Source organism: Pezoporus occidentalis, unplaced genomic scaffold (assembly GCF_034315485.1).
Source record: "Pezoporus occidentalis ecotype Australia unplaced genomic scaffold, CSIRO_AGI_Poc_V1 ctg249, whole genome shotgun sequence".
Lineage (NCBI taxonomy): Eukaryota > Metazoa > Chordata > Aves > Psittaciformes > Psittacidae > Pezoporus > Pezoporus occidentalis.
In genome coordinates this window covers 843176-853168 of record NW_026914383.1, presented here as the reverse complement: position 1 = coordinate 853168, position 9993 = coordinate 843176, and the positions used below count along the sequence as shown (strand labels likewise).

Sequence of the window (9993 nt, the reverse complement as noted above, 5' to 3'; positions counted from 1 at the left end):
TTGGAGCTCGTTTGGAGCTGGGTTTGGAGCGGGTTTGGAGCTGGTTTGGAGCTGGGTTTGATGCTGGTTTGGAGCTGGTTTGGAGCTGGGTTTGGAGCTGGTTTGGAGCCGGATTTGGAGCTGGTTTGGAGCTGGGTTTGGAGATGGTTTGGAGCTGGTTTGGGGCTGGGTTTGGAGCTGGTTTGGGGCTGGTTTGGAGCTGGTTTGGAGCTGGGTTTGGAGCTGGGTTTGGAGCTGGGTTTGGAGCGGGTTTGGAGCTGGGATTGAAGCTGGCTTTGGAGCTTGTTTGGAGCTGGTTTGGAGCTGGTTTGGAGCTGGGTTTGGAGCTGGTTTGGAGCTGGGTTTGGAGCTGGTTTGGAGCTGGTTTGGAGCTGGGTTTGGAGCTGGTTTGGAGCTGGGTTTGGAGCTGGTTTGGGGCTGGTTTGGAGCTGGTTTGGAGCTGGGTTTGGAGCTGGTTTGGGGCTGGGTTTGGAGCTGGTTTGGAGCTGGTTTGGGGCTGGGTTTGAAGCTGGTTTGGGGCTGGGTTTGAAGCTGGTTTGGGGCTGGGTTTGGAGCTGGTTTGGAGCCGGATTTGGAGCTGGTTTGGAGCCGGATTTGGAGCTGGTTTGGAGCTGAGTTTGGAACCGGGTTTGGAGCTGGTTTGGAGCTGGGTTTGAAGCTGGTTTGGGGCTGGGTTTGGAGCTGGTTTGGAGCTGGTTTGGGGCTGGGTTTGGAGCCGGGTTTGGAGCTGGTTTGGAGCTGGGTTTGGAGCTGGTTTGGAGCTGGTTTGGGGCTGGGTTTGGAGCGGGTTTGGAGCTGGTTTGGAGCTGGGTTTGATGCTGGTTTGGGGCTGGGTTTGGAGCGGGTTTGGAGCTGGTTTGGGGCTGGGTTTGGAGCGGGTTTGGAGCTGGTTTGGAGCCGGGTTTGGAGCTGGTTTGGGGCTGCGTTTGGAGCCGGGTTTGAAGCTGGTTTGGAGCTGTTTTGAAGCTGTTTTGAAGCTGGTTTGGAGCTGGTTTGAAGCTGGGTTTGGAGCTGGGTTTGGGGCTGGGTTTGGAGCTGGTTTGAGGTTGGTTTGGGGCTGGGTTTGGAGCTGGTTTGGAGCTGGTTTGAAGCTGGTTTGGGGCTGGTTTGGGGCTGAGTTTGGAGCTGGTTTGGGTCTGAGTTTGAAGCTGGTTTGAGGCTGGTTTGGAGCTGGGTTTGGAGCTGGTTTGGGGCTGGGTTTGGAGCTGGTTTGGGGCTGGTTTGAAGCTGGTTTGGGGCTGGGTTTGGAGCTGGGTTTGGGGCTGGTTTGGAGCTGGTTTGGGGCTGGTTTGGAGCTGGGTTTGGGGCTGGTTTGAAGCTGGTTTGGGGTTGGTTTGGAGCTGGTTTGGGGCTGGATTTGGAGTTGGTTTGGAGCTGGTTTGGAGCTGGTTTGAAGCTGGTTTGGGGCTGGGGCGCAGCAGCCACCCGCTGGTTCAGTCAATCCCAGTTTTTCAGCTCTGAAGCTCCAGATTTACCAATTTGCTGCCAAAATGCCACTTCTGGTAAGCGTTTTCTAAGGAAAAGATACAAAACTGGGCTTGAATTTTCACCCCAGGAAATCAGCCGCAAAGTTCTGCTGCCTCCCGCGCTGGTTCCTGCGCTTTTCCTCCCCCTTCCGCCGTCAGTTCCCCAACGCCAAACCCAACGCCAGGCATGCTTCACCAACTGCCTTTGGAAATGAGCTTTTATTGGCGTGATCTCCTTGTTTTCATGATTGATTTCATTGCGGGGAGCGGGGCCTTCCCTGTGTGCCAGGGCAAGGCACCAGGCACCGGTTTTGGTGTCTCAGGACCAAGGCGGGCTCTGCCCGGCCCCTGGGAAGGCACCGAGCCCGCAGCGGAGCCCGTTCCTGCCGTTGAGGTGCGTTCAACAGGAGGGAGTGGAGCCCTTGCACAGGGAGTTGCGGTAGTTCCTGTAGGAGCTCCGGAACGTCCTGGCTGCCCTCTGGAAGCACTCCGCCGCCCGCCTGTCGCACTCGCAGCTCCCTCTTTGACACCAAGTCCCAGATCCTGGAAGGAAATGGGGTGGGATGGGGATGGGAGAAGGGAAGGGGGAAGAGGCAGAAGATGGCTCTTGGATCATCCCCATGTTGAGTTTGGGGCGTCCCCTGACCTGTGGCGCGTGGGGCTATAAACCATGGATGGCCATAAAGGAGCTGTTGAGGTGACTTTATCTATGTATGTATGTACAGATATTTGCCTAGGTTACAGGGAAGTGCTTTGTTTTTAGCCACTCACCATGACAGGACAATGTTTGCTTTGGGGAAAGGGAGGCAGCAGGGCCGGGTCCCCATCTGAGATGGGAGGGTTGCCTCAAACCTTCAGTATTGGCCCTTACAGAAGGGCAACCCCCTCCTTTGGGAGGTCTCCGAGCTCTACACCTCACCATATTCCCAGGAAACATTAATTTGCCCTATTCCAGGCACTTTTCCCTCCTTTCCACCCTCTCCCCAGCTGGTTTCCAGGCCAGGATAATGGCCTGAAGGACATCTCGGAGGAGAGGTGTGTGCCTGTGCCTCTGGCCCCGCGCCGCCTCTCACCGCACGTTATCTTGCTTCCCTGGATGGAGTATTTGTACGTGACCAGCTTGGGGCTGCAGCGAGAGGAGGACAGCTTCTTGTAGCAGCAGTCGTGGGCATGGCAGCACCTGCGGGCACGAGAGGGAGCGATTCGGGTGGTGCCATGGCGGTGAGCAGTGGCAGTGCTCACATCAGCGCCGTGAGGAACGTGTCCCGTTTGTCCTGGGTTAGATGCTCTCCTCGTGCTGCAGGAGCATGGGGAGGTGACTCACACCTTTGGCATCACCAGCCCAGCTCGACATGCTTCCCCTTGCTTACAAATGGCCCATAGCTGGATCCCAAAGCATCTCTGCCTGATGCTGCCCGGGCAGAAGCAACGCTGCTGTGCCCCATTCCATCACCTGCTGCTCCCGAGCAACGCTTAAGGAGGACAAGCAGTGATGCTTGCATTGGGCTACCGGGAGCAGGGCAAGCGTTCCCTGCGCTGATGGAAGGAGAGGGAGGGCTGGGAGCACCGGGTCCTGACTCACCTGTCGGTGGCGTCCAGCGGCTGCTTGGATCCCCCCAGGCCGCAGTAGCAGCCGTAGCCGTTGTAGGACAGCGGTGATTTCCCTGTCTTGCCCTTGATCATTGAACCGAACTGAATCACGTTGCAGGCAGCAGGCGCCAGCCCTGCCACTGGGGACAGCGGCGTTAGGAGCATGGGGAAAGCAACCTCCCCTCCCACCCGTCTGCAGCAAGGAAGAGCATTTTCACCCTCCCCGGTTCACTGCTTAGGGATGCCTCGGCCATGGAGGGTACTCACAGCAGAGGAGCAACAAGAAGAGCTTCATGGCTGGTGGTGGCAGCTCCGGTGTCCGGGTGAGCCCAAGGTGCCTCCAGTCACACCTTTTATAGCCCCATGGGCTGCCTGGCGCTGCCCCTCCTTCAGAGAGCCCAAAGTGGGCAAATATTGACAAATGTCACCATTTTGGTGGCACTGTGTGTGCGAGCCTCTCTCGGCGCTGCTGGAGGCCTCAGTGGGGAGCCCTACACTGGGAGAGCCCTTTGCAGGGGAGGTTTTGGTGGACTGGGATGAATGGGGCAGACCAGGGCTGAGTCCATGCATGGCTCCTGGCTATCTCAGCATCCCAATGGGAAAACTTGAGGGAAAATGGGAACCACTTCGCTCCTGGATGACTCTTTTTGATGTCTAGGTTGGAAAACACCATTCTGTATCTTACCCTTTCCATCATGACTTACCAGGCAGGGAGAAAATGCAGGCAGTGCAAAGCATCCTCTGCTTCTGAAGTACCCATTGTGTGAGATGCAGCACCGCGAGCTGGTGGCCCTCCAGAATGGGCTGTGGCAAGAGATGGGACTGAGGAAAGGGTCTGTATGCTGGATTTCCTGGGTCTTCAGTGCCCAGAGGCTCCTTCTGTATGGGGATGTTCCATTGCTTCCCCTGTGTGCATTTTCCTCCTCTCAAAACAGAGCAGGTGTCGCTCATGGACCGCTGGGTGAGCTGTTTGGCTCACATTTAGGGCACCGGAGCTGGTGCAGGGCCTGGAGCACAAGTGTGATGGGGAAGGGCTGAGGGACCTGGGGGGTTCAGTGTGGAGCTGAGAAGGCTCAGGGGGGACCTGATCACTGCCTACAAGTGCCTGACAGGAGGATGGAGCCAGGAGGGGCTGGGCTCTGCTCCCAAGGAACAAGGGATGGGACAAGAGGAAACGGCCTCAAGCTGCACCAGGGCAGGTTTGGATGGAGCTGAGGAACAATTCCTGCCCCAGAGGGTGCTCAGGCATTGGAACAGGCTGCCCAGGGCAGGGCTGCAGTCACCGTCCCTGCAAGTGTGCACACACCCTCAGTGCCATGGGTTAGGGGTGGCCTTGGCAGTGCTGGGGAATGGTTGCTCTTGATGAGCTTAAAGGACTTGTCCATGATTTATGTAGAAGGAAATTAAGGCAAGCGGCAGGACAAGGGCAAACAATACCAGGGGTGTATGCTGGAAGGGTGAAGGGGAGGACGGCTGTCGCTTGCAGACAATCTCTAACGCAAGAGGTGATGCTGAATGCCCATTTAGCAGTTTCCTTCTGGCAGAGCTTGCAGGTTCTGAGTGCTCTGCGAGGAGCCCCAGCACCGGCCAGGGCGAGGAAATCCCCTGTCTGTGATGGGGAAACTGAGATGGGAAACAAGGACGTGACTTGTGTGAAACTGGAGTGATGATGGGAAGAAGGAACTTGGGTCAGGGCCCCAGCAGGATCTCTTCCCCCTCTGTCGGGAGCCTTTTACACGCCTTTTCTGCCTTTTCTCCAGGCAGAAAAATACATAAATAGTTAAAATTCACCCAGGATTTCAGCAGGGAGAGTGTGTTCCAGCTCATCCTGACCTGCAGTCCACCTCTGTGATGCTCCTGCTCCCATCTCGGCAAGGATTTGATCCTTGATTTATGCCATAGACAGCAGCTGTGGGGCGAAAGGCTGCCCTCTCCTTCCTTGTCCCCCTGAGGATAAGCACAGCTGGCAGAGCTCAGTGCTGGCTTGCAGCCAGAAGGAAGCGTTGCTGATTTAAGGGATATTTCCTGGTGCCACCGAGTTCAGCTTTGGCACAAGCCAGGGTGGGAATGGCAGCTGCCGAGGCCACGTTTGCTCCCTGTTCCTGTGGCTCTCCATTGCTGAGCCCCACAGGGGGTCACAGAACCAGGACCTCAGAGCGGGCCAACCCCCGGGGCAGAAACCCTGCTTTATGGGGACGCTGCTGTGGTGAGGGGGGAAGCAGCCGGTGCCTGAGCCGCCTGTTCTAGGGGCTGTGCTCGGGCTTGCTGCAGAATCAGGCCAGAGCATTCCTTTCTAGTGAGAAATGTGTTTTGCTGCGAGGCGAGCTGCTGACCACCCCACTGCAGCAGAGGTTGCCAGCGCCCGGCCCTCCCCAGCATCACTCAGCCCTTTGCGTCGGCTTGGATCGCTCCATCTCGGAACAGCCGCACGTCCCGGAGCCTGGAGGCTCGGGGATGAGCGGGGATGTGCAGATGCAGGTCAGGGGGTGTCATTTTCGCTGGTTTTCCGTCGGGAAACCCAGCTAAGACGTTAGCTGCTGCCTGCGCGAGTCACGCCGCGCTGAGGACCGAACTTTTGCGCTCTCTGGTTTTATTTGGGAGCAGCAGAAGGGAACGTGCAGCGAAGCGAAAAGCAGAGGGAGCGGAGGGGCTGCACAGGAGCCAAGGGGGAACGCGCGCTGGCTCCATCTCGCCCTTCGCAGCGACGAGGAGCGGGTGCCCACCGCTGCCGTGTTTCTCTGTGCCGAGACCTCGCACCTGAGCTGCTCTCCCTCTTCGGACCCGGTGCGCACCGGCACAACCGCACCAGGGGGCGGCTGTCCTCGTGTCGAAGCCAGAAAGCCCCACGGAGGAGACCCGGCAGGGCTGGGGTTCGCTGCTGGCCCCGTCCCTTCGCTCACCAGCCCGGATGCGGCTCAACGCAAGGAGCCCTTTGGCTTCAGCACCGCCCGCCTCGGCCCCGGCACTTGCTGCGGCGCCGGAGCTGCCCCCGGCTGTGCATGCGGCAGAGCAGGGCTGCCCGCTCGCACCGGCAGGCGCCCCTTTGGCACCGGGTCCCGGAGCCTGCGGACACCGGAGGGAAGCGCGGCTGAGCCCTCCCCTTAGGGCAGCTCCGCGAGTGCTGCCCGGGAAAGGGAAACGGGATGCTGGGGACCAGCGGGGACTCACTGCAGCGGGGCACTGCTGCCCGGGGCACAGGGAAGGGCTGCGCGGGTCCCACGGGGCAGCGCCGTGCCGCCAGCCTGGCGTAGCAGCAGGCCCGGAGCCGGCAGCACCTGCGGCGAGGAGAGAGCCCGGGCTCATCCGAACCACGGCACCAGCGGCTTCGGACCTACCTGGCACGGGCCCTGCGAGCTCGGCGTCCTCCTCCTGCTCTGAACCACACCGAAGCTGCTCCTTCCAGCCCACCCTTACACAAAGCCTCTTCTCTACTCCCCTGTGCTACCTCTGTCCAGCTCTGGGACCATCCTGCCTTCAGGACCATCCTTCTCCTCTGGAGCCATCCCATTGACTTCAGGCAGCTGCTGCTGGAACAACCCTACTGACTACAGGGCTGGAATTAGGGGTGAAGGCGCCTTCCCTAAAGCCTATTCCCCTCCTGTAGCTGGCCATCGCCTGGTCTGCTTTTTGCAAGGCTTTAGAGGTTGCTCATGACCCCTGGGGTTACCCTGGGGCCAGCGTTAGCCCTCAGGGGCAGCACTGTCTGTACCGGTCCATTGAAGCCCTCGACGTGCCCCATCCCGAGGAGCAGCCATGGGTCACATTTCCTACGGTGCTCCCCTCGAGTCCCGGTGCAAACGTGTGCGGGAGCTTCCCATGAGCTATGGACACACCTAAAGGGAGCAGAAAGTGTGATTTTTACAAGTTATGTGCAGAAACAAGGTCTGGGGAATGATGGGGATGGTGTCCCCGTGGAGCGCACGGGGGTCTGGGGATGCTCCGTGCATCAGCACAGGGCTGCAGCCTGGCTCCCAGCTCTGGGTCAGGGACGGCTGCACTTACTGCAGGCAAACAGCACTGCCACCATCAGCAGGACCTTCATCTTCCTCTCACCCACGCCTGGGAGGAGAAACAGGACACGCTCAGCAGGGCAGGGTGACAGGCACCGCCATTCAAACCTTGCCTCTGAAGTCAGGTCTGATCACCTCGAAATCAGAGGTGGCAAAGGCAGCGTCTGTGCTGCTGCCCCTTGGCCAGAAGCAAACCCTTTGGGAACCTGTCCCACCACCCTAGCACCTCCCGCCTCCCGTCCCACTGCTTCCAGCACCCAGGGCATCACTTTGCAGGGGCAGTGCCACTACCCCTGGGACGGAGGTTCTATCTGAGAGCAACGGCAAGCAGCAGAAGCAGCTCTGCAGCATCCCCCCCCGTGGTTTCGTTCTGCAGCAGCCATGAGCCCACCCCACAGGGGGAGTTGCTCACCGGGGGATGGCTCCGTCTCCCCTTCCTCGCTGTCCTGGGGAGCAGCCCCTCCACGTCCGGCCCGAAGCTCCCAACTGGAAGTGCTGAAATCACTTCTCTGGCCCAAAATTGCTTTCTGCTACGCCCCTTCCCTCGATGGCCAAACCCCTCCGTCCCCGTGGGCTGCAGCCCCGTGACGCAGGGGCCGAGACGGAGTTCCTGCATGGCCTGGGGAGGATGCTGTGCTTTCACAGAGGGGATTTCTCTGCTGCCCACAGAGGGGTGGATTAAGCACGTTGTTTATTTGCGCTTTGAGTGAATTCACAGCAGCACTGACGTGGTTCACACAGGCAGGGACGGAGGGAGGTGTGGATACAGAAGCCAGCCCCACATCCCAGCCCTCATCACCAGCAGGGATATGTGGATGTGTGGGTGCAGAAGCCGGCCCCACATCCCAGCCCCCATCACCAGCAGGGGTGTGGGGATGTGTGGGTGCAGAAGCCGGCCCCACGTCCCAGCTCCCATCACCAGCAGGGGTGTGCAGATGTGTGGGTGCAGAAGCCGGCCCCACGTCCCAGCCCCCATCACCAGCAGGGATGTGGGGATGTGTGGGTGCAGAAGCCGGCCCCACATCCCAGCCCCCATCACCAGCAGGGATGTGGGGATGTGTGGGTGCAGAAGCCGGCCCCACGTCCCAGCTCCCATCACCAGCACCGGTGCCTGGGGTAGAATCGGTGGCTCCTCCTGTAGCTCCCGGTGCTCCTCTTGAGGCAAAGGGCCAGGCTGCGGTCGCACTCGCAGGAGAGCCGGGAGCACCACGAGCCCTTTCCTGCAGGCAGAGGGGACCCCTGGGTCACCCCAAGCTCGGGGGTTGGGGGGGGGGGGGGGACCCCCTTTGCCAGGGCCCTACTCACTGCAGGAGGGGCTGCTGCCGGCCCAGTCGTAGAGGTAGCTCTGAGCTTTGGCATTGCACTGGTGGCTCAGGAGGCTCTTGTAGCAGGTATCGTGCAGCTGGCAGCATCTATGCGGGACCTCGAGGCTTTGGGGCTTGGTTTTGTTCCCTTTCCCCCCCCCCATTTAAAGCCATGCTCTGGCAGGGGGGTGTTGGAGCCGCTCTTACCTGTCTGTGGCATCCTTGGGCTGCCCCTTGCCCCCAAAGCCGCAGTAGCAGCCGTAGAAGGAGTAATGCAGCAAAGCGTTTTTCCCTGTCGCCTTCGTGATCATCTTGTGCAGATCCCAGAGGCTGCCATGAGCTGGGGGCAGAGCTGGGGAAGAGGGAATAGGTGGGGTTCACGCTGACATCCAGCCCCACAACAGCATCTCCGTCCCTCCAGCTCCCAGATGGGTACCGGGCTGGTGATGTCTTTAAGACTGGTCCATGGAGCAGAGTACTCGGTGCGGGAGGGTTGTTGTATGTTTGGTGATGGGAAAAGGTCAGGGAATGACCAGCCTGGTCCTAATTTCCATGACTACACTGCATGGAGAGCCGTGGTGCGAGGGAGGACGCTTACCCCATGCAACCAGCACAGCGAAGGCCAGGTTCATCTTCCTGACAGCCCTGGGAGAGGAAACCAAACCATTCCCCTGTTCCATCAACCACTTTCCTTTGTACTTCCCCCTCAGTGGGGCAGAGGTGGTCCCACCTTGGGGGATGAGAGGGTGAGGCTGTGCTGGGGATGGGAAGCGATGGGAGTTGGCTGGTGGAGGAGTGGAAAAAGCAAACTGAAGGGATAGGAGGAAAAGTTGGAGGAATGATGGAAAAGGTTGGAGGAAAGGTTGGAAACCCTCGAGGGCTGCATCCACCGCTCTGCTCTGGGCTGGTGTCTCAGGAGCCTTCCCTGATCCTGCTTTCCCAGCATGGGCCTTGCTTCCCGCTCGCGCTGGTTGAAGGCAGGAGCAGCATTCCCACATCCCTGCTTACCTCGGGAAGCCGCCGCTCGCCCCCAGGGCCCTGCAGCTGCCGGGGTGTGCTTTATACAGTTATCCCTGCTGCCAGGGGCTTGTTCTACCCAAATCTTGCCGACTGGGCTCTTCTGCAAAGGAGAAGGCACCGTCCTTCCCCTTTATGGGAATGCAGGGATTCCCCTCGGCGCCCTGGCTGTGCTCACAGGGCTGGGGCTGTCAGAGCAGCATTTCCAGCCCAAGGAGGAAGCCAAGGCTCTGTGCCCCAGGCCAGAGGTGCCCGAGGGCCTTTTTCTCTGCCCTTCCCAACACCCCGGTGCTGTATGAGGGTGGGGAAGTGCATGGGCTGCAATGCAAGCATCACCACATGTGCCTTTCCCAGGAGCACGGGTGGATGAGTGAATGTTCACGCCCCGTGTGAGGGGAATGAATCAAACCCCATGTTTAGTGATGAGTGAATGCAGCTTCCCTCTGTTTCTCTTCCTCCTTTTACACCTCCCCATTGCAGCCCCCGTGCAGAGCTCATTCCCTATGGGGAAAGCACCCAGTCCGCCTTGGGGTGGACGGGGCTTTGACGTCTTCCCTCCTCTGTGGGTTCTTCAGCCTTCACGTTGGCCATATTTGTACCTCAGTG

At 59.6% G+C, this 9993-nt stretch overlaps 3 protein-coding genes across 4 annotated transcripts; all 3 read right to left on the bottom strand.

Annotated features, from left to right (window-relative positions):
• Positions 1-1723: 1723 nt before the first annotated feature.
• LOC134165798 (group IIE secretory phospholipase A2-like) lies at positions 1724-3832 on the bottom strand. Its single transcript, XM_062622907.1, has 4 exons — positions 3324-3832; positions 3049-3196; positions 2540-2646; positions 1724-2009 (listed from the first exon to the last, which is right to left on the bottom strand). The coding sequence occupies exons 1-4, from the start codon at positions 3349-3351 to the stop codon at positions 1867-1869; spliced, it is 426 nt and encodes a 141-aa protein (XP_062478891.1). The 5' UTR covers positions 3352-3832; the 3' UTR covers positions 1724-1866.
• Positions 3833-5629: 1797 nt separating this feature from the next.
• LOC134165773 (basic myotoxic phospholipase A2 PhTX-II-like) lies at positions 5630-7687 on the bottom strand. The gene is made up of 5 exons (XM_062622866.1): positions 7479-7687; positions 7059-7115; positions 6766-6889; positions 6225-6331; positions 5630-6119 (listed from the first exon to the last, which is right to left on the bottom strand). Exons 2-5 carry the CDS (start codon positions 7096-7098, stop codon positions 5995-5997), a joined length of 396 nt encoding a protein of 131 aa, XP_062478850.1. The 5' UTR covers positions 7099-7115; positions 7479-7687; the 3' UTR covers positions 5630-5994.
• A 389-nt stretch (positions 7688-8076) lies between these two features.
• Positions 8077-9341, bottom strand: LOC134165771 (basic phospholipase A2 Cdr-13-like). Of its 2 annotated transcripts, none has more exons than XM_062622862.1 (4): positions 8969-9341; positions 8578-8722; positions 8372-8496; positions 8077-8286 (listed from the first exon to the last, which is right to left on the bottom strand). In XM_062622862.1, the coding sequence occupies exons 1-4, from the start codon at positions 9048-9050 to the stop codon at positions 8162-8164; spliced, it is 477 nt and encodes a 158-aa protein (XP_062478846.1). In that variant the 5' UTR covers positions 9051-9341; the 3' UTR covers positions 8077-8161. The 2 variants fall into 2 exon arrangements, with proteins under 2 accessions (XP_062478846.1, XP_062478847.1); XM_062622863.1 differs by having other exon boundaries at positions 8372-8478.
• Between the last annotated feature and the right edge of the window lie 652 nt (positions 9342-9993).

Coding starts and splice junctions, on each gene's coding strand:
- LOC134165773 (XM_062622866.1), bottom strand. CDS start 7,098: ATGAAGGTCCTGCTGATGGTGGCAGTGCTGTTTGCCTGCA. Junction 6,332..6,765: donor TCGAGGGCTTCAATGGACCG/GTACAGACAGTG, acceptor TCCTCGCCGCAG/GTGCTGCCGGCTCCGGGCCT. Junction 6,120..6,224: donor GGCAGCAGTGCCCCGCTGCA/GTGAGTCCCCGC, acceptor CGGTGTCCGCAG/GCTCCGGGACCCGGTGCCAA.
- LOC134165771 (XM_062622862.1), bottom strand. CDS start 9,050: ATGGAACAGGGGAATGGTTTGGTTTCCTCTCCCAGGGCTGTCAGGAAG. Junction 8,497..8,577: donor CCCAAGGATGCCACAGACAG/GTAAGAGCGGCT, acceptor CAAGCCCCAAAG/CCTCGAGGTCCCGCATAGAT. Junction 8,287..8,371: donor CGGCAGCAGCCCCTCCTGCA/GTGAGTAGGGCC, acceptor CTCTGCCTGCAG/GAAAGGGCTCGTGGTGCTCC.
- LOC134165798 (XM_062622907.1), bottom strand. CDS start 3,351: ATGAAGCTCTTCTTGTTGCTCCTCTGCT. Junction 3,197..3,323: donor CTTCTTGTTGCTCCTCTGCT/GTGAGTACCCTC, acceptor CGCTGTCCCCAG/TGGCAGGGCTGGCGCCTGCT. Junction 2,647..3,048: donor CCGCTGGACGCCACCGACAG/GTGAGTCAGGAC, acceptor TCGTGCCCGCAG/GTGCTGCCATGCCCACGACT.